The sequence below is a fragment of the Cryptomeria japonica genome, chromosome 10, assembly GCF_030272615.1.
Source record: "Cryptomeria japonica chromosome 10, Sugi_1.0, whole genome shotgun sequence".
NCBI lineage: Eukaryota > Viridiplantae > Streptophyta > Pinopsida > Cupressales > Cupressaceae > Cryptomeria > Cryptomeria japonica.
Window position 1 is genome coordinate 96299212 of NC_081414.1, and position 22515 is coordinate 96321726.

A 22515-nucleotide genomic window follows, 5' to 3' on the forward strand; every position below is an offset into this window, starting at 1 on the left:
TTTTTCCCTTTCCGAGTTTCCACATAAAAAGGTGTTATGATTTTGTGGTTGATTGGTTTATGTTTAATAAATTTGTGAATTACAGAACACTGATTCACCCCCCCTCTCAGTGTTCATTGATTCCAACAAAACATTCTTTGGGCTAGTACTCCATGGGTAAGTTATATAGTCTCAACTACATAGGTTTGTCATAAGGTTATAGTTCGATAGGATTAAAGTTTCAATGGCATAATTGCATATAGAGTGGGTGCTTTCCCATTCTCCATATGCCACCATAGAGTACTTTATGTCTTGCTTCTTCGTTTGCGAAGATTACCATGAAGAATTTTTTCGGAAGGAATTTCAAATTTTCTTCTATATTCCAGTAGTCCTTACTCTACCGCTTGATGGTTTCTCTATCAAGTTTCGTGCCAATAAACCTACAAATAATGGCAAGATCTTCCATGATTTCGATTTGATTTACTTCTTCTGTGACATCGATACATTGTTCTTCTACATTGCCACTGCCATTGCTTCCATTTCTTCATATGAATTTTGCATGCTAGAGTAACCGATATTCACATTATTTGTTTTTGTCCAATTCACACTTTTGTTAATTTTTTTCATTGTCTATAACATCAATTATAAATAATAATTTTATATTAATTACAATATAAAAATATAATAATAAATTATTAAATAAAATAATAAACAAATATAATATATTCCACCTATTTTACCTATATTTATAGGTATGCTACTTATATTGATTGAGAAATAATGAAAAATACCTATAATTAGTAAAGGAAACGGTAAATTTGCAAACAAATAAAAGAGTGATAGAATATACTTTTGACGAATGTGTGACGGAAGAAGTAACACAAACAGAGCAGATTTTGGCGCCTTTTCCAACGAGCTTGCGGTGGAGCAGGGTTTACTGCGTCAATTACCTGAACTCTTTTAAGGTAATTTTCTGCCTATCTCCTGCGACTATCGTAAGAGATACCAAAAAAATTCATATTAAGCCGGTTTACAACAATGAACAACGGTTTGAAGTAAACAATATAGAATCCTGATTCAATTCTGCACCAACTTATAAAGCCAGAATAGATAATGCCAGCTTGACCGCTGTGAACAGAATTTAACCTAATCTTCAGGGTTTCCATATTGTCTTTGAAAACGATTATGAAGATTTTTTGTTATTCATTAATTTCTTTTCTGGCCCAACAAGCATTTTCGTTTATTTATTTTATGAAAGTTAGCCTGCAAATTTCTTTACCTATTACTTTCTATTCATTACAGGTTTGGAGTTAGAGACTGTATGCTAATTTGCGGTCAAAAAAGTCGCTAATGTGCTGACTGGTACTGTCCACATGGAAGCTTTCTGTGGGGTTTCTTACAGTTTACCGGTTTAACTTATAATTTTCAAAACTTGTGCTACTGAGTTTCGACCTCGCGACCAAGGCGGGAGTTAACTGGAACTCACCAAATATGTGTACAATTTGAATTGACTTAGTAGGAAGGCCCGTATACTCTGAAGTGGTTCAAAGCTGGAGAGGATTAAGGTTGTATGCTTTATTTGAACAATAATTAAGCTAAATGGAAAAGCGGTCATCTTAGGGATAGTAGCTGAAGGAGTTGCTTCCGCAGTAGACCTAGATCAACACACCATTGAATTGTGACTTTATAAAATAGAAGGAATCTGTGAACTAGAAGACACATTTCAAAGGGTGAAAGAAATCCTAGTAGATATAGGCAGCCGCTGCCAAAAAGGGTTAAATACTATTACACATTGAAATTATAATTAAGTTTATTAAGCATGAGGCATTTGAGTAGTGACAACTCTTGGAAAAAACAATCTATTTAAAGACAGACCAAGGAAGGAAGAGGCATCATTGAGAGAAGTTAGAACATTTATTATCTTATTTTTTCTTCTTGTGAAGCATGAAACTATGGGTCAATTAACCTGAGGACAAAACCTCTCCAGGTCTGGAATTGGAGGATTAAAACCCACAATTCCTTAGAGTGATAAATTTGATTAATCTCAGTTTGAATTAAAATGTCCTTTCACTTAGCAGCAGGTCGTGGCATTCTAAGGGTGGATATTAGGCAGATCTGAAGGAATTTCAAAGGTGTTCCATTAAAAAGTAGATTGCTGCAGATATAGAGATAAATTAGCAGCTGCTGCAGTAGCTAAATTTGATCATTCCTGAACTATATTTTAAATATTGTATCAGATTAGAAAATAAATGATCAAACTGCAATTTATGGGTTGATTTCATATTTATGTTTAAGTGTACAAGCTATTATGATTGTGTGCTAGGGTTTGTCATATTTAAAAATAAATAAAACATGATATTACAACATCCCCATGACCTTCAGTGCTAGCTTGGAAGCCAAGTAGTTCTATTTGTACATGTCATTATTGTTCATCAGTATCTTTCCCCATTTCTTGAGGCTTAGTACTTCTTTTGATGAAGCCAGAGCTTCGGTGATATATTCATCATTGTGGATACTTTAGTGCGTTCGATGGACCCTCAATGTACGTCCCAATAGCATTGATGCTTGTATGAGGTGGCAGTATTGTAATCTTATTTGCAAGCAATGCCTGATTAATTGGAGTACTAAAACTTTTTAGATCCATTGTTTATGTTATGTTTGCTAGTCAATTGGTCTGGGTGAATATGATGTCTGGTCTCCACTCAAAGCTAAAGTGACTTGATCCAGCACAACATAAATGTTTATCATGAAAGGTTGAGTTAGTAAGGAAGCTTGATCTATAAGTGATCTATTTAGTCCCAAAACTGCTTCATTAAAAGCCTAGAATACATTTTTAGCCTCAAGACCAAGGGGTGTGATTTTAAGTATTATTGAAATTTTGAAAAGATGTTGCAAGGTGTGAAGTTTGCAGCTGTATCAAAGGTAAGCTTAACAGTTAACCCCAAATACTGTCACTGGGTTAAAGGCAAATCAACTGGACAAATGACCTCTAATATAGTTGATGTGATTGTTATTGCAGAAAATGCAAGACGTGGGTGCAAGGATATGAATTACAAATGATTTGCTTTATAAGCTCACAATGATGCTTCCCAGCTTAAACTACTGAATCATAAACTATACAAATCCTAAAATTAATTCCAACACTATTGGTGAATGATTTGTTCTTTTAGAATTATATGATTGAATCACTGGTTCTCAGGACTGGCGCCTATCAATTGGGGAACAGTCACAAATTATCAGAAGTAAAGTATTTAAAACCACAAAGAATAATGATTTGTGCATTTACATATATCAAATATTTGATATCAATAATAGAGCATGTTTAAGAATCCACCATAGAACTGCATAAATCCATGTGTAATAAAGAAAAGATCATTACAATGCTTACAATGAATTAGATTATTGTCCCATTCATCAAATCTAACATTACACTTATGCCAACAAATGTGGCAAAGAAGAAACCTTAGTTGCAACCATTTTGGAGAAATGCAAATTATCATGGAGACACTCTACGATAGATAACAATTACAAGTTTAACCCCTTTTTGGCTGCACAACAATGTTGCTCACATGATAAGATGGACCGATGTATTTTGAAACCCTAGATCGCTTTGGCAATGTCGTGATTTAAAAAAACTAATGACAAACACTTTAAACAAGGAATGAACTTGTATAAATAGTTCTTCATGTGGGTCATAGCTTGAAGGCGAGAAGTGTTGAGGTGTAGGGAACTCCTAAAGATCTGTGACCAACAAAAAGGGGGCCAATAGATCAGCAATAACTTTGAAAATATTTTGATTGGCACTTTCCATTGGTGGCTTATAGCTCTTGGGGGTTTTTCTTGATTCATGTTAGAAATTGTAGCTTGGAACTTGGAAGTACCTGTGAGTCATGGGGGGAGTGTCCCCAGTAGATCTGCAAATCATCCAAGTACTTGAATCTAAGGTACTAGGTGTAGGAAAACACCCACACAATTTGTAGGAACAATCTCAGTAGACTGTTTTCCATTACTCTTGGAGGTAGGAAGTATTTCAGGGCAGGTGAAGGTAGGAGTAACAATGAATCAAGGACTTAAATGTCCCTTGGTGCCTTTTTAGTAGTCTAACCAGTTGCACTTCACTTTATTTTCTTACATTGAGCTTTAAGTCACTCCATGAACCTTGTTGGATGTTTTAACAACTTTTGAACCTTCTTTTGACTCCATTAGCACTTTAGTGGAGGTTCGAAACCACTTTGCAATCGCCAACACTCGCTTTGCTTGATATTCCTTGTTCATTGGCGCTTTGATAAAAGTTGCGAATTGTGTTGACTTCATTGATGAACACTATGGCACTCTCTTATTTGCTGACACATTGATGAGTTATCACAACTACTTTGGGTTCCAATGGGAGGTAGGAACCTAGCCCATTTTGCCAAAAAGAACTACATTAGACGTTGTTGGCAATTTTCCCATGGTTTGGAACCAAGCTTTATGTTGAAGTTTTTTTAGCTGCTAGAGAGTTTATCTACCTGTGTTGAATTGCTGTGAGTTCTCTGAGATTCATCTGATATAATGGTCTGGTTGTATTTCGTTCAAGCTGCTGTTTCCTGGAGCTGTTCTTTATTGTATATGAGACTTTCTATCTTTGATGCTCGAGCTGTTTCTTTTGAGAGCTGGGACCATTCCTTTTTCGTGGTCAATTTATTTATCTGTAGTCATGTTCGGGAGCTGCTTCCTTTGTATTCTTTTCTACCATTCTTACAGCTGAGTCAGCGTGACATGGGATTGAATATGTCTTGAGGTGGATCATGGTTATTGAGTGACTTGGTCACAGCTGGATGATGTTGATTCATTCGACCGCAAATGTGTTTATGGTTCGTCAGTTTTTTTTTTTTATGGTGCTGTCGAGTTTTGTATGTGACGACAGTTTATACTTGTATGAGGTTGTTAAGCTTTGTAACGGCATGGAAAGTAATGGTCGGTTCTACGGGAATGCGATGGGTCTTTGTAACCATGGTTCTTTCACCTCCCGTGAGAGATGCCTTAGTTTTGATCATAATATATATGTGTGCTGAGATATATATAGATTGTATTTGGTGAATATCGAGATGGATGTGTGATTGTCATGAGAATCACATCTTTGTATTCAGTATTATGAGTCTTGAGAGGCTGTTATTATTCTGATTCTATAGTCGAGGAGTTGAATCTGTAAAGGAAGTGTCTCAGGCTTATGGATTGACTTTTGAAGTCATCAATAATTTTGTATTTGTTTTAGAGAACTCAATAAAGGCATTATCTTTTGTGGGCTGGGTTTTTCACCCTCAAGTGGAGGGTTTGCCCAAGATAAGTTTTTTTTTTTTTTGTGCTCCTGTTGTTCTTGTGTTTAAGTTTCTGTTCTTTGCTCTATTATATATATTCTGGTTCAAATTCAACAACACTAGTAGAGCTCTAGCCTTGAGACGTCAGTTGTTACATATTAAGATGGCTAGTGGTGAATCAGTTGCATCTTTCTTTATGAAGATTTCAGAATTAAAGGATCAGCTCAATGCAATTGGAGATTCCATTGTAGACAAAGATCTTGTTATGTTGGCCATGAATGGCTTCCTGCACTCATGGGAATCCTTCATTCAGGGTATCAGTGGAAGAGCTGAACTTCCTAAGTTTGACTGATTGAGAGCTGATTGCATTTAGGAGGAATGCAGGTTAGAAGCTAGAGGTAATGGACGTAAAACTCACCATGAAGATGATCATGTACTTGCTGCCCATACTTCTAAAGGGAGAGGGAAGAAAGGTAACTTAAAGAGGTTTAGAGATAAGAATTTTGATTCAGCTCTTGAATCCAAGAAAAAGAAGAAGGATCTATCTAGGATTCAGTGTTTCAAATGTGACAAATATGGTCACTTTGCTAGAGATTGTAACTCTAGACCCAAGCATCAAGCTGCTACCACTAATGTTAAAAATGCATCTCCCCCTAGAGAGTCTAGTGAAATTTCAGAGGGGTTCTTATTTATTTCTGCTCTCTCCAGTAATATTCCTATTGACAGTGATACATGGCTTATTGATAGTGGAGCCTCCTGTCATATTTCAGGTTATCGTGAGCACCTCTCTAATCTGAAAGAAAAAGACTCTCACTTACAAGTTATCATTGGTGATGATGCTTGCTATTCTGTGAAGGGTGCTGGTTCCACTTCATTTCACTTAGATTCAGGTGTTTCTCTTCACCTGAGTGATGTACTGTTTGTTCTTGGAATTAAGAGGAATCTGATTTCCATTTCAGCATTGGAAGATAAAGGTTATAATGTTGCATTTGCTGATGGAAAAGTCCTTGTATGGAAGAAGAACTCAAGCATTAAGACAGCTTGTGAGTTTGGTGTACGCCATGACAGTCTTTATAGAATTTCAGCTCATCCTATTCAAGTTTTTGCACATGATTCAATAAGTACAAGTGAGCTGTGGCACAAAAGATTTACTCATCTAAATTTCAGAACCTTGTCTTCCATGGAGAAGGTGGTAGTCGGCCTTCCAAAGCTGAATCAAGATCATGAGGGTGTCTGCAAAGGGTGTGCTCTAGGTAAGAACATTAAGCATCCATTTCATAGTAGTGAAAGTAGAGCAAAAGATGTCCCAGAGCTGATTCATTCTGATTTGTGTGGTTGTATGTCGGTTGCTTCATTAAGTAGCTTTTGGTATTATGTTACTTTCATTGATGACACTCTGTGATCCATCATCAGGATGAAAGTATAGAGCACAAGGAGAAACGTTGATGCAAAAAAGCTCACACAATCAAATCCAGAAGCTCATAGGCATGCTAATGGATTGTAGAAATCTACTGATATGGGTTATACTCTTTCAAAAGGTAACAATTGTGAAAGGTTGTGACTCCCTCAATAATAAAGTATGAAAGGTAGATCGATTCATTTGAGATCCATCATCCAGCAATCATCAATTGAGAAGGAAGGAATAGATCAATCAATGATCAATTGGGAAAGAAACATCAATCGATTCAGAAAATCAATTTAAGCATCAATCATTTATAAAAGCATTCAAGCCTTATTTAAATATTGATTTGTTAATGCATCAAGAAATATGAATCAGCAAAGGCAATCAGAAATAATCTAGCAAATACATCAAGCAATTGGTTTTGGATTTGAGGAAGTATCTTGCAATTAGGAAGGATGAAATCCCTTCCAAGCTCACAAGAATCGGAAGGATGAAAACCCTTTCATGCTCTTATCAAGTTTGGATGAAAACCCAAAACTTGGTTGAGGAGGACAAAAACCCTCCAAGGTGGGCAAAGAGTTGGAAGGATGATAGCCTTTTCATGCTCTGGTAAGCTAAGGACAAAACCCTTTGGCATTGCCATTGTTGAGTTGGGGACAAAAACCTCTAATTCAGCAGATTTGTAAGCATTTCCAAAGGATTCACGATAAGATTGACTCTGAGTTGTGTTACGATTTGTTGATCTAAATTAAATATTATCATAAATCCTTAAATCCTTGATAAAAGCTATTATAATTTTGAGTAAATATTATTGTTTTAAGGCAAAAAACAGGAATATCCCAAAAAGGGACATTAGATCTTCCTCATCTGATATATCCATCTTCGTTACTTTGGACACATCTAATTCTGTCATTAGCTCATCAGTAAGCATCAATAGGAATATCCCAAAAAGGGACATTACATCTTCTTCATCTGATATATCCATCTTCGTTACTTTGGACACATCTAATTCTGTCATTAGCTCATCAGTAAGCATCAATTGCTCAATGATTATTTGTCAATGCTCACGGGAGAAGGTGCTGTTGAAAACAACAATTAGTTAAATGTATCTTTAATAGATGACCCACTCTCAAGGTCAAGCATGAAAGCATCTAGGTCTGGTAATGAATCTGTTAGAGCTGCATCATCTTCGAAGTGGAGACCAGACTTTTCATCTAACCTTTCTTTTTCCTCTTATTATTTTCATTGCAGGTCCATGGAAAAACCTTTCAAATGTGTGGAGAAAATCATCTGCTTTATCTATATCCATGTAGTTATAATTGCCCATTGACTCTTTAGATGCATTTTGAACATCCTGTTTGTCAGTTTCAGTACTTGGCATCTCCTCCATGGTAGTTGTTACATTAGTCCTGGAACTTCCATATAAAACATTGGTCCTTGGATCTTCAGGCTTGTGGACCGTTTAGTCTGAGACTTATGGGCCGATTCAAGGGAATGGGCTTTCTTTGTACTGAAATCATGTTAGAAGATTAATCCAGTTGAATTTTTTCACCCAAAGCTTTGCAAAAATTCCTGCCTAAGAGCATCTCATAGCTGGCTGGAATCTCAGCAACCAATATTGTCTTCATTATTTGTTTCTCTGGGTAATCTGCAAGGGCCATGTGAATATATTTGAGCTGCCCTTCAAGGGTCACTGCCTCAGATTCCAAAGAATAGCACTTTCTTAGAGTTTTTGTGAATGCTAAGCCCAAAGCTTTCATTTGATGAATAGGGGCATGACATTATCTGACGCATGAATCCAGGATGTAGGTATTCAACTTGAAGTCTCCTATATAAAAAGAGACAGAAATGTCTTTTTTGTTTGTTGAATCTTCATTGCTTTGCTCTGTTGGTTGGCAGATGATTCAGTTAAAGCAACTTTGTTAATTTTTTTGATTTCTTGTTTTGGTGTTTATTGTTTTAGAAATTATGACTGACATATTGATATTTATTGGAAAAAAAGGAAAAAAAATAGACTTAATTTATTTTTAAGCTGTAGGTTAAAACAACCATTATTTTGAAGAGAGTTGGTCAATCTTGAATCCCGCTTTCTAAGCTTAATTGGATTCAATCTTTAAACTATTACTTCCCTATCACAAATTCTATATTTAGTTATCTACAGACTACACATATAGGGAGTTTTTTTTCAAAATATTTTTTATATAGTTATTCCTTTGTTTCTTTTGCTGAATATTATAATGTATTTGAACCTTTCATTTTATTTTTCTTAGAAATACTGCTACTATGATTTAAATATCTTGCCTCTGCCATGGTGATTCTAAAGTTTTTTTTGAGAGAAATTTCCGTGTTTCGTCATTTACATTTTATCAAAGCATCTTCTTGAAGAACCACATAGTGAATGCAGAGGGATCTATATTTTAAGGAATATTAAGAATTGGAGATATGATGCGTATCCTGTCAGACTGGAAAGTCTGATGACAAAAGCTATTCACAAACAAAAAGGTAGTACTAGCAGTAACAATTACTCAGTATAACCACAAGGGATCTGGAAGACAAGCAGTCAATGAAAAGTCAGTTTTCTGGGGAATGTTGTGACATTCTTGATCAGTGTTTCTATTTAGAGCCTGATAAAGAAAAGGCAAAAAGATTTCTGTGTTCAGTTGAACTGAAAGTATGTTTTTGCTAGATCAGAAGCTGTTTTTTCGTTAATGATTACTGATTTGATATTTTCCTTTATGAAGGGGTGGCTTTGCTCTTTATAGAGAATTCCAGAGAGCTGAACAATCACAACTTCCCATTCTGCTTCATTGTTGGTCTCACGGCCCAACAAAAGGCATGCTCCTTTAATAAAATTCCAGATGAATTCCAATGACATAAACAGCCCCTGTTGGACCAAGATTGCGCTGATATGCCCTGCTAAAGCTCAATTTCCAAAATCCTTTTAAGGGGCAAGTTCAATTTCCAAAACCCCTCTATGGGTGGGCACAATTTAATCATTCTAAAGATACCCTATTGATTGGACTGTTAGGAACAATTGGTGTTAGACACATTTTCTTGTATTTACTTTTGAAACAGGGATATTGTTTTATGTAATGTCTAGCATCAGTTTAAAGTTTAAACAAACTGAACTACTAGTTTCCATGTTGATGGCTTTTACTTCTATGTGTTGGTCGAAAATTTTGTACACTTGGGGAAATATAAAAAATTGTGGTTTCAACCACAGCACACGAGTAAAAACTCTCCTAATTAAGGGAAGGCTCCCCCTATCTAACTAAAACTGAAATAAAAACAGGATGGGACAACAGTCTTCCTTCTTTCTTCAAGAAAGACAATATCCTTTTCTCTTCACAAAAAAGGATAGCGATTGGATATGAACAGCAGTAACTACTTTCAAGTGAAATGAGAGAAAGGAAATGAAGTTTCTTGAAAGCGCAAAGACTTCCGTCACTTCCTTCGGGATGGGACAGCAATATCAAGTTCAAAGACTTGACTATTGGAAGTCCTATCTACCCTTTTCTATACTAAATTTTACAATGAATAAAAGATAACAGCTCAAAGACTGGAATAATCTATTCTTTCAACACAAAGACAAGAACTAATGCAAGCTCAAAGACTTGCTGCTATTTCTTATCAAACAGTAATTTTTCCTCAAGAATAGACACAAGCTCAAAGACTTGCTGCTCCTTCTAGAGATTTCCTATTTTAATTAATCCTCTCTACTTGCAGCTCAAAGACTTCAAATCAGATTGGACTAAGCTCCTTTAAAAACACTTTGCATAGAATAAATGAATAGAATCAAACTCATATTTGTAGCTCAAAGACTCAAAACTTGAGTAATCTTTCTTTATTATTCTTCAAAACCTTCAATTCACATACATAAGCTCAAAGACTTCTTGCTGTAAATTTGGCAGAGATTTTGCTTGCTTTCCCAAAAGATAAAGATTACAAAGGACCCTCTCTTCTATTTATAGGAGAGGAGCCTTGAGAAAAAGGTGGGAGGATCCTAACTAACTTGAGAAATTCCCTCAACCACCAAGACCTATTCAACAACTAATTATGACTTCATTAACTAACTAAGACTTATTCCAACTACAGTCCTAATCGGACACAACTTGTAGTTGCCTTACAAGTAATTACAAAAATGCAAGTGATGACAACTTGCAATTACAAAAATGCTTTTACTAGTAAACTTGCCGAAAGGGAAACTACAATTCTGAAATTACAATTTTAAAATTTTACAACAAGTGTTAAAAACACTTAAGTTGCAACTCTTGAAGATATGAACAATTCGAACTTCTGAATAACTTTCTGCAATTCATCAGGATCTGGTTCATGAGTGTTCATAGCCACCACCCTAGTCTTTATGATGACATCATGGCATTGGCATAGCGTGGAATTGCCCTTTTCTAATGCTGATCGGATTTCCTGCAACTCAATTTGATACTTGATCAATATTTGAATGGAAGCGACTGAGAAGTGCTCACTTCTCCATTCATCATGAATCTTGAGTTGCAGATCTGCAAGAACTTCTTCCTCGGGCAACATCTTATCATTCTGATTTAAAATGTCGCAGGATGCCTTTTTACAACGGGAGGTAACATCTTGAAAGACTGCTTCATGCAACTTTAAGGTTTCATCAATTTCTTCAATGAGAGATTTGAGAACAAGAGATTTGTTCTCCAGAAGTTCCTCATGTTCAATGTACATGACTCTGGAAGGAATTACGTCATGCCCCTGAAGAACACTCAACTGATGTTGAGGCATCTTTCGCCAAGAAACTAAATTTCCCTCAACCTTCTCCAAATTTAGTTCGAAAGCACCCAAGATTTGATTCAACTTATCTTCCATGATCTCCAATTTAACCATTGTTTCAAATACCCGTTTTATGACTTGTGAACATAAGTCATGCAGTTGATCAACCCAGGTGTCTAAGGCTTGAACCTTTTGGGCGGCTCTCTCGATACCTTGGATTGGTTCACTGACCCTAGAAGAAATAGGTACTTGGCCTTCTCCACTTGAAGGTTGAGTAATACTTTGGATGGCTGCCATGAGTCTTTGATTCTCTACTTCCAGTTGATCTTTCTTGGTCAACACCTCATCATATCGTTGTACCAATGTAGCCACTGTTTGTTGAGCATCATGCTTGACAACCTCATGAGTCTGCTTACCCAGTTGCACTTTGGTGATCCGATAATCAGCTGCTTGCATTTCTTCAACTGGTTTATCCGATATTGGTTCAACAATTTCTGCCACTCTCATCCGATTTTCATCAACGGTCACCCTTGAAACTGTCTTTGCCCTCTTAACAGCTTTAGGTTTTGATTGTTTCAACTGTTGGTAGTCAAAGGGATCAGGTGAGATCACCTGCTTCTTCCTCTTTGCAGTGAAGGAACTGAGCCATGGAGGTAAAGCCATTAACTCTAATTCTGGGATAGAGGGAGAAGCAGTTTTTGTTTGAATAAGTGTGGTGACCTTGGGAGAAGTGTCCGTCTGGATAGCCACCATAGTTTGCTGAGTGACGACAGGATGTGATGAAGATGTCATGAACTCATCAAAACAGGTCATAGAAGTATCAATATCAGACACAGGTACATATGAAGGATCTTCCGAAAAGATATTCAACAAATTTTCCTAAGGATGGCCTTGAGATGGTTCTGCTGCTGAAAGTGGAAGGACGTTCTGCGGAGATTCTGAAACTGAAGGGGCAGATTGAGAGCTCACATCTATCACAGGAGGAAACATGGGTACCTCAATAGGAAGTGAAGAAAGAGAATTATGTGGGGACTCTGTAGAAAGCGACTGAGGAGCATTATCAGATTGACTTTCTTCTTCTGAAGCTTCAGGATCAATCACATGAATTTCCAATCGTGGCTTCTCCTTGCCTTGAACTGTTATTTCCTGAGGAGGAAGCATCATTGCACGGTTGACTCGCAATTTAATCCTCGTACTAGAAGAGGATGCACCTTCTTTATTGTCTAGTTGAATTTCAAACTTCCGCCCAAGAGGACCTGTAGAATCATCTTCTTTCCCAACCTTAATCTTAATGAGCTTGACACCATTATTCTTAAGCCAGATATTGGTATTGGCAAGAACTGACTGAAATCTATCCAAGATAGAAGTGCCTTCCTTATGGGACCAGTGGATAGAAGGAAGTGGAGCCTCATCAACATTCTGATTGACAAACTTAGGATCAAGCACGTTGCCATCATCAATCATACCTTGTGGATCGTTCACGAGGTTTAGATCCACAATCTGTTCTGCAGTGAGTCGGTAGTAATCCATCTTGCGAATCTCCTTTTCGGTATGGAGATCAACCCAGATATCTTCTATCCGGTGTACATGGATGAAGGTCTTCTTGATCTTCTCCTTCATGCCTCAGTAATCGAAATCAGCTCTAGGTTTGAATCTTTTGAGTCTAATTTCCTACAACTTGGTCTCCATAGCCCGGGCCTTGATTGAAGTCATTAGAGAACATTGACCAATCTTCAATGGGTTGTTGGAAGAAATACCCATGCCAACCTTGTGCTTAACTGACTGATGTGTATGCATAGCCATGATCTGCCTTTCCAATTCCATGAGAATAATCTTATCTGTTGGGTATCGTGGGAGCATGTAAGGCTGCCCGCCATAGCATCCAACTCTCATGTAGGTAAAAGTTGGAAATTGGAGAAACAAACAACCATATTCTTTCACCTTTTCCCATGCTTCATCTGAGACTCTTTTGTTCTTCAGGTTCTTGTCAAATTGACACAAATAATGACCAAAGAAAGCGTCCTGAACCCTTCTGAAATGAGACCTACTTGATCTTAGAGGCAACTGATCATAGTATTCCCAAACCGGTACAAGCATGCGGTCACCCTTGGTGGAAAGACCTGGGAAATGTTTAAGTGACGCAGCAATATACACGAGATATGAATTCATGTAGAAGGTGAAGGTAGTAGAGACGATTGCAAGTTGCTCACACAAAGCATCACTGATGATCTCACCCCAACAGATGTGCTGAGACTGCCTTATTAACATAATAAATTGGTACATCCAAGGTTCAAAAACATTGGAATGTTCCAATCCCATCATACGATTCAAAAGAGTAATAGTATCACCTATCTCATTCTTGAAATCAGATCGATATAACTTTGCCCATCTGGTAAGCGCAGTGCGAGGTTCATGAATCCATTTGTTGATATGACGCTTACAGTCTTTCTCCCTTTTGGCAAAGTATCTAGCTGCACTTTGCTTGGAGATCTCTATATAAATGGTTTCAGAAGGTATTTTGAAAACCCTCTCTATAGCTTTTGCATCCAGGCGAATGATCACTTCTCCATCATCATTTTTAATAACTTGTGTCTCTTTGTCAAAATGATGAGCACATGCTAGAATAAATTCCGGTTCTAGGGCAGCAATTGGAAAGGATGCGGCACGATGGATATGGCTGTCCAGCAACCATTGCATATCCCCCTCCTTCGGATCTTCAATCCTTTGTATGAATTCGGACATGTCAACATGCCCTATCTCAGTATCCTTGATATGATCAAGGGAGGAGGAAACCTGTGACTGCGAAACTTCATTTTGGTATTTATCATACCTATATTTCATCTTTTTTGGAGTGGGAGATGATGATACATCTGTCATCTGGAAACAACTGGGAATGCTGCAATGTAAATCCAAGAGTATCAAGGCAACATCAAAGTCAGTATCTTTAGACATTTTCACTCCTCCAAATGGGAAAGTTCAACTTTCGTACTTTGGCTTTGTGAGAGGAAATATAAGAGGTGGAAAAATAAGCTTTTGACTTATTTCGGGTTTTGAAACATGTTTTGCAAGTACACAAGAGGGAAGTACAAACGTGCAATCGGGTTTTAAATTCCGAATGCAATTATACTTGCAAAACACGAAGCATGAATAAATGGAAGGAGAATGAATCTTCAGTTTGGAAGTTGAGAAGAACACATTTGCAATTGGTTTTCTAAATCCAAATGCAAACTTATTTACAAACTGAAAATTGAAGGAATGGACGAAAAAAAGGTATTTAGGCATGCAGGAAATGACAAAGATGATAAGTACGGATAAGGGAATTGGAAGTGGATAGGTAAAAATGAATTTCTGGAAGATCACTTGGAACTTTGTCATTCCAAAATGGGAAGAACTTTCAACTTGCAATCCGGATTTCAAAACTCGAAATTGGGAAGAACTTTCTTTTTTCGTCATTGAAACTTGATTTTTGGACTAAAGAAGGTTAAGTCTTTGTCCAAAAAGGGAAGAACACATTTTGAGGTAGAACTTTTCACACTTGCAAATTTTTTTGCAAATTAGGAAGATTGCAAATTGGGAAGAACACATTGGGAAGAACACATCTTTCTTGTTTTGAAACTTGATCTTTTGGATCAAAGAAGGTTAAGTCTTTGTCCAAAAAGGGAAGAACACAAATTTTCCTCTTACTTGCAATCGGGTTTCTAAAACCCGAATGCAAGTAAAGAAGGAGAATTACAAAGGGGAAGAACAACTTTACTTTACAAATTTCTTTGTAAAATGGGGAATTTCCTCTCATAAACCCAATATGAACATGAACAAAACTAAAACTAAACAAGGAAATGCAAGGAAAGAAATAAAAAAGAAATACAAAAAATAAAAATTACCTTGCATGGTTGAGAAGAAATCCAAACTTGGAGAATCAACCCAACATGGAAGATGATGCCCTTTAAATAGAATTTACACAAAGGAAGAAACTTAGCCACGCATGGTGACCAAAGAAAAACCGATTTGCTATAAAAATGCCATGAAAAATGCCAAGGAAGTAGTTCGAAACTAATTTGATTCATCATTAAATACAAGAGAAAGCAAAAACGATTTAGGATTGAAGCATACCTTAAATGAGAAAGGTGCGAAATCTTGCAAAAAACGTGACTGGTTTTTAGGGCCTTTTTGGCAAATTGGTTACCAAAAATGCGCATAAAATAACTTGAATGAAGTTTAGAATCCAACGTTTCTATTGAAGAGCCAAAAACGACTTGGAAATAGGTGGATTCCAACCCTTAAACCATAACCAAATGCATAAATGCGTGATTCAAACAAAACGCTTCAAGAGGACAAATGGCGAAGAAAAAAAAATGGATAAATGTGTAGAAAAAGGGTTTGAATCCTTCAAAGTTGCAGCAAATCTACACTTGGAAGGAATCCCTATATTTCCTCCAAAAAAATTCGAACCCAAATCAGCTTGCAAAGGCATGGAAGAAATTTTGGGTTTTAGGAACAAAACAACAAGTTTTAGAAAAGGAATTACAAGTAAAATTACTTGTAATAGGGAAATAGAATTCCCTTTACAAGTGATTTCACTTAAAACATGTAAAGGGGTTTTAAAATCCCATTTACAAGTTTTATTTTAACTTTATAAAAATAACTTTAAGTTACAAAGATATGCAAAGGGGTTTTAAAATCCCATTTACAAGTTTTATTTTAACTTAAAGTCAAACTACTTGTAATGGGGGTTTTAAAACCCCCATTACAAGTTTTTATAAAAAACTGCAATTGAAAAAAAATTCCCCTAAAGCCTAAAAGCTTCAAGGGGATTTTGAAAAACAAATTACCAGTTATTGGTGATTATCGAAAAATTCCCCTACATTGAAGCAAAAACATAGCAAACGGACTCGAAACGCGACAAAATTCGAAACGTAGCTTGGGGATGGATCAACGATCGATCCAGTCCAAGGATGGGGCGAATTTCTGCCTTGGGAAGCGTGCCGTAGAGCAAATTTTTTCATTTTTTAACAAAAATTTCTATGTGATAGTCCAATTTTTGAAATAAAAAATTGAGGACAACACTATGCAAGTTTTTTTGAACAACTTTCAATCTTGATTTGAACAAACCAATGAAGCTAGGTGTAGAAATCCTTTAGAGGTAGTTTTAAGAATGACATTGAAGTCTTTGTATACAAGTTAGAACACTTTGTGGTTGATGGAACAGGTCAGATTCATTTTCTTTTACATTGTCTTTTTTTCTTTTCAAATTCGATATACCGCATATAACAAATTTGGGTACAAAATTGTCTTGTTAGTGTATTTTAAATATTGTTTAAGTTATGTTGTATTCAATGCATTGTTGGAAAGACTAAAGTTTTTTGGTGATGCAGTTGCAGGGACTAATACCATGAGATAGGTTGCTCAGCATCTTGTATCTGATGATGGATGGAATCAGACCTATTAATAAAGCAGATGTCCACAGAATTTGTTCTGGACAGGTTATTCTAGATCTCTCAAGTGCTGTTAAGGAACTTGTAGAAAATAGCTTGGATGCAGGCGCAAACAGTATTGAGGTTCGGCTGAAAGAGTATGGAGGAGAATCATTTGAGGTTGGAGATAATGGATGTGGTATTTCCCCAAACAATTACCAGGTATTTTCAAAATTTACAGCTAGTTTGAGATTTTTGACTAATTTTAATTTAGTAATTTTACATGATGAACTAGTTACTAGCTCATCAGGAACTTCACATGACAGATCCCAAAGGCACAATTCACAATTGTTAAAGGTGTTTTGGTACAGTAATTTTTAAATAACTTCTCTCTGAAAATTTGGCAAGAGAATATGAAATGTCATTCTGACATTAATTCTGGGTCAAATCTCTTGATTCTGTTATTACTATTTTGGGTTTAGCATGGGCATGGAATTTCTGCATATTTGATGCACAACTTATAGTTAGGCCTTTTTATCAGTCGATAGTTTTCTAAATTTCTATTGAATGTTTTTGCCTGCTTGTGTCAGCCATTTGGGGCTATACCATAGCAGCATGATGTAGGAGCTGCAGGCTCCAGGACCACCTGCTAAAACAAGGATGCCTTCCACAAGAGATTATGCAATAAATGAGCTTGCTTGAATATTGAGATATGAGATGTGATAAAATGATAATCAATGGGGATATGTTACAAACATACAATGATCTTGCTTATATAGATAAGGTGTGATGTAGTATAAGTATGAACAACTAACATGACACAAATATTAAATGACTTAGGACAAGAAGTAAACAAAATTTAAAAAGATAAGATATGGATAATATCTTATCTAGATAATTATGACAAGACTTCTAGAAATAACACCTAGGATCAAGTTAACACGTGACTAAGTTTCCACTAGTAATTTTCTAAGTACAAAACATTATTCACTCTAACACCCCCTTAAGTGCAACTTAGTGAGAAAAAATTATCATGCAAATGATGCAAGAATTAAGTTGGGTCCCTGCTACAGAATCAGTTTAGGTACCCATGTATAAAAGATCTCTCACAAAATGGAGTAAAGGAGAAAAACTCCTTAGGATGAAAGCCCTCCAAAAGAAAGAATGCAAAATCAATCATGTAGAAGTGATGATATGAGTGATGTAGGACTCATCAATACCCCTCAAGAACTAATGGATCACCTGGTCAGAGGATTTAGATAACAATCGATAGCGCGCTCCATTCCCCTTGTAGTTGGCAATTTATGCCAAGTGTTCATAAATAAATATTTCGTTAGCTGAAGTATTAATTGTGTAAGTATTAGTTGGCTATGTTATGTAATGGTGTTATTTGTTCTTGACAATTAGTTGTGTTTGGCAATTCCTGGCAATTGGCAATCTTAACCAACCATGGGAAAGTATTTATTTACTTATTTTGTTGTGTTGGGAATTGGTTCATTATTGTACACATTGCATAGTCAAATGAATGATCTATCTTTCTAGAAACATATTGTACTTGGCATTGTTATGTTCTGGTATTCTATGTTCTGTAAATGATATTTCCGTTTACTCTGTATATTGAATAACATCACCCGGAAGTAAACACCCCTCCCCCCTGCCATAAGAGGGAAAGAGAGAGACTTTGTAGCCTTCCCATAATGGATCCGGTCAACTACTGAGAGGGGGGGCTGAATCAGTAGATAGAAAACTGACTAAACTTTCACCAAACTCAAAAAACAACCTCTCAAGTCAAACTCAGAACTGACTGGTTCAAACACTGAACTACAAATTGCAATATCACTGTCAAGTACACCGGTTGACTGTCATAACAGAATAACAGTAGAACAACTCCGAAACTATCAAACCATTTGACCAAAACATCCAAATACTTTATTGACAAAAGTAAAAGCACATTTTAATTGCTGCCGGTCATCATATCATATCTAAGTGGGTTTAGTAGTCAAGAAAATTAACCTTTGCAAACATAACCACAAAAACATTCACCACTTGACACAATGATTTTGACGTGGAAACCCAAATGGGAAAAACCACGGTGGGGATGAATACCCACAAGTATTCTGAACTCTTTTGAAGTTCGCCCTGTTAAGAGCCAAGCCTGTTAAAGCTTTTACAAAAGTCCTGTTAAGAACAAATCCTGTTAGGGACCACCTGGTTAAGGGATTGACTATAATGCCCTATTAGAAGCAATACCCTGTTAGGAGTAACCTCGGTAGAGGATTTGAAATCCAAGCTAATGGATCACTTGGTTAGAGGATTTAGATAACACTAAGCCTGTTAGAGCTTACCCTGTTAGGGGATTTGACTGTTGTAATTGTTAGAGAACAACAGGGGTTTGCTGATCTAGTGAATAGCACTACTCTGCTTGATCAGATCCTTTTCATGCTCCTATCTGCCTTTACACATACTGCAGATACATCTCCTGGTTCGGCAACCAATCACTCATACATTCAACCAAAATTGCCAACACTACAACAAAACAACTCATCGATCTTATAAGCAAAACAATAGGTCGGTAACACATCACAAACCTAAGATCTCATAGAGATTACAAACAAATCGGTTCAAGTATGACCGCTGGATTACATAGCAATCATTGCACATCATTCAAGACAACCTCGACCGCTCCTTGGTCACCGCTTCATCAATCCTTGTAACTCATCACGCGGTTTCCTTTCCATGCAATGTGCTCGCTCATTCCCAAGATAAAACGGTTATCTCTACGCGCCAAAAACCATTTGAAACTCTTCACATACAACATGCATACGTGGCATAATCATTTTTGTTCATCATTTGATCATAAACCAATACAACCGATTCACCAAGCTCCATCAGTTAGGGTTTGGCACATCAACAGGTAGGGTTACCGGTTGATCTCATATCTTCTCAAGTAATACCGGTTTCCTTCATTAGCTCACCTACCGGTTGCAAAACAACATCATTACCGGTTATAATTGACATCAATGACAACATAATAGGTCATCAATGCAATCTTCATGCAAATGCCAACAATCTCTTGCAAATATGGTAAGCGTGAGGACAAAACATGATCCACTGTTTACAAACATGTCTCCCATTAGGAAGCAACAAAACCAAGTACAAATGTAGGAATGCTTCCCATTCTTGATAGTAATTGAAGGATAGAAGCATGAAGAATTATGATGATGTCTCTGAAAATTGCTCATATGTCGCCTAGTCCATGAAAGATGATGATGCCATAATCCAATCAGGTACATGCCTAATCAAAGAAGAAAGTGACAAACTAGGACTCTACAGAATTTGATTCAGAACTAACTCCAAAGACAATTAAAGTTTGACAACAGGAGTGCAATGGTGTAATGTCCCCATTTTAGCCTGACAGCAAATGATGTGTCGTTAGCCTGTTTTGCCTTGGTCCCGAGGGCTAACCAGGACTTTATAGGGATTAGTAAGGGATTTGGTCTAGGTGTTTTCAGTTTCAGGCAAATCGGAGGTGTTTTGGCAGGGTTTCCAAACACTCACTATTTATAGTAAGTTAGCTGCTGCTCAGTGACTTGAAATATCTGATGCATTCTTGGATGTCAATATTTTGGTGCATTTAATTCTTTGCCTGGTTTGCCAATTTAATGAGCCATTTATTAATTGGGCGATTAAATTAAAAGTTTCTAAAGTTAAATTTAAATATTTAACTTAAGTGATTATTAAATGCTGGGACTAATGTTTAAACTTAAAGGGAAAATATTAAAAGTCCCCTTTAAATGGGAGACACAAGGAGTTAATGTTATTTTATCATAGCATTCTTTATCCCACATTTGTGGTGAATTGGAAAACGTGCCCAAAAAGAGTTACAAAAGAGAGCTTTTAATGCTGAAGAGAACCTCTTGGAATTGGTGTTTATTGGAAATTGTATTTCTGGATTAGTTTTGGAAAAACCTTTGGCTCTTGAGGACAAAATCCCTCGTGTAACATTTCTTACGCCTTTGAAAGACCAGGACAGAGGAATATTTTAAAAAAAAATTGGCACTGCATGAGACATTGGCAAGATATTACAGTTTGATGGTGAAGCTCAGCTGTGTGGTAGTCGTGGCACTCTCAAACAGGTATTAATCAGTTTCCAATATTAAAGAATGGAGGTTGTAGCCCGAGTTTGTGCTTAATTTAAAACCTAGAAAGGCACAGTTATTATAGACATCGACATAGTAGCTACAGGGAAGAAACGCAGCTTTAGGTTTATGCAAAACCGCCAATGTTCTTAGCACCGGAGTTAGTAAACTCTAGTTGCACAATTTGAACAGTAAAGACTCGTTTCGGCATTCAATGGTAGTCACAGCTTGATTTGCCTGTAGAAGATGTGGGTTGGCACTTGGAGATAGTGGCAGAATCCTCAAGATTAGCAGACCAATTAACCCTTGCAAGAGCAGGTTTATTGCTGGGTGCTAACTTACTACCGTGCAGCGATTCAATAGTTAGGCGTAAAGTTGGTGCTAGGCGTGAGACATTACTGCTATTATTTGCTTGGCCAGTGATGACGTCTGAGTGCTGGGTGTGGTTTATGACTGCTGTGAGCTGGGCGTGGCTCAGAGTCGCTGTGATCTGATTTCACTTAGTGTTGGGGCAATAGTCGGATGGTGAAGATTGCAGCAATGATGCCTCTGCTGACTATATCAGACTTAGAAAAGTCCTCCCAGGTTCTATGGTTTTGAGTGCTGCATTTCTTGAAATTATATCTCTCAAATTGTGATGTGCCAATTATGTGTTCCTTGAATATTAGCTGTACAAAACTGGAAAAGTTAAATGTAGCTATCAATCAGGAATGTTTTCTTTTGAACTCTCATTGTTAAATGAACTGACTGAAGCTATTATCGAATGTGAGTCTTTGTATACATCTGGTTAATTGATTTTTCAAGAGGACTGAATGTTCACTGTTTCAGTTTACTTAAAAAATACAAGTGTAGTTAATTAGTGGGATGTATGTTAAGTTTATGCAAAAACAATCAAATGCACCAGGAATCATCAAACCCTCAGATCATTTCATTGTGAAAGGAAAAAACAGTACTCAGGTTGTGTGTGGGGCAACTGTTTGACAATTTCCTCAAGATAGTTTGAGAAGTTAGTTTGGCAAATAGGGTCAGCCTATTACAAATGGATATCGTCAAAGAGGAGATAACCCCTCAAATGTGTCCTCCAAATCTAAAAGACAATGATGGTCCTGTTGAACAGGAATGATGGTAGTCTTAATCAATGACTGTGCACAAGGAATCAATGACTCCGCACAAGGAATCAATGAAGGTTAAGGTACATCAACTATCTCTAAAGGAGAATTAGGAAGCTCTGAAGCAACCTTGTCCTCATCTTCTGAAGTTTCAAAGTGCCCCAAAGAATCAAACTCCCAAATAGTATTATTGTCATAGGGTATCCTTTCTGAAAGATGAAGAGGCACAAGTTAGTTTGAAACAAGATCATCTGGGATTGTCTGAATACTGAGATCTTAATATATCTCCCAAATTTTTGTCCAAAGAGCATGAGGAGACTCAAAATCAAGAATAGACTTCAATATGTCACCATCAACATGCTTAGCAATAACTCCTAAGACATGATCCCTTTTGCAATGCTGAGCGAATTTTTTACTAACTGTACT

The 22515-nt window shown here is 36.7% G+C and overlaps 1 protein-coding gene across 4 annotated transcripts in view; it reads left to right on the forward strand.

Annotated features, from left to right (window-relative positions):
- The first annotated feature begins 796 nt into the window (after positions 1–796).
- LOC131052605 (DNA mismatch repair protein PMS1) overlaps positions 797–22515 on the forward strand; it is a 249098-nt gene continuing 227379 nt past the window's right edge. For 3 of the 4 annotated variants that reach the window (XM_057987197.2, XM_057987193.2, XM_057987199.2), the window contains exons 1-2: positions 797–944; positions 16803–17063. In XM_057987197.2, coding sequence (XP_057843180.2) covers positions 16851–17063 — 213 coding nt within the window. In that variant the 5' untranslated portion in view covers positions 797–944; positions 16803–16850. Of the gene's footprint in view, positions 945–1281; positions 1545–16802; positions 17064–22515 lie in introns of all 4 variants that reach the window. The other variant, XM_059212023.1, reaches the window with a different exon arrangement.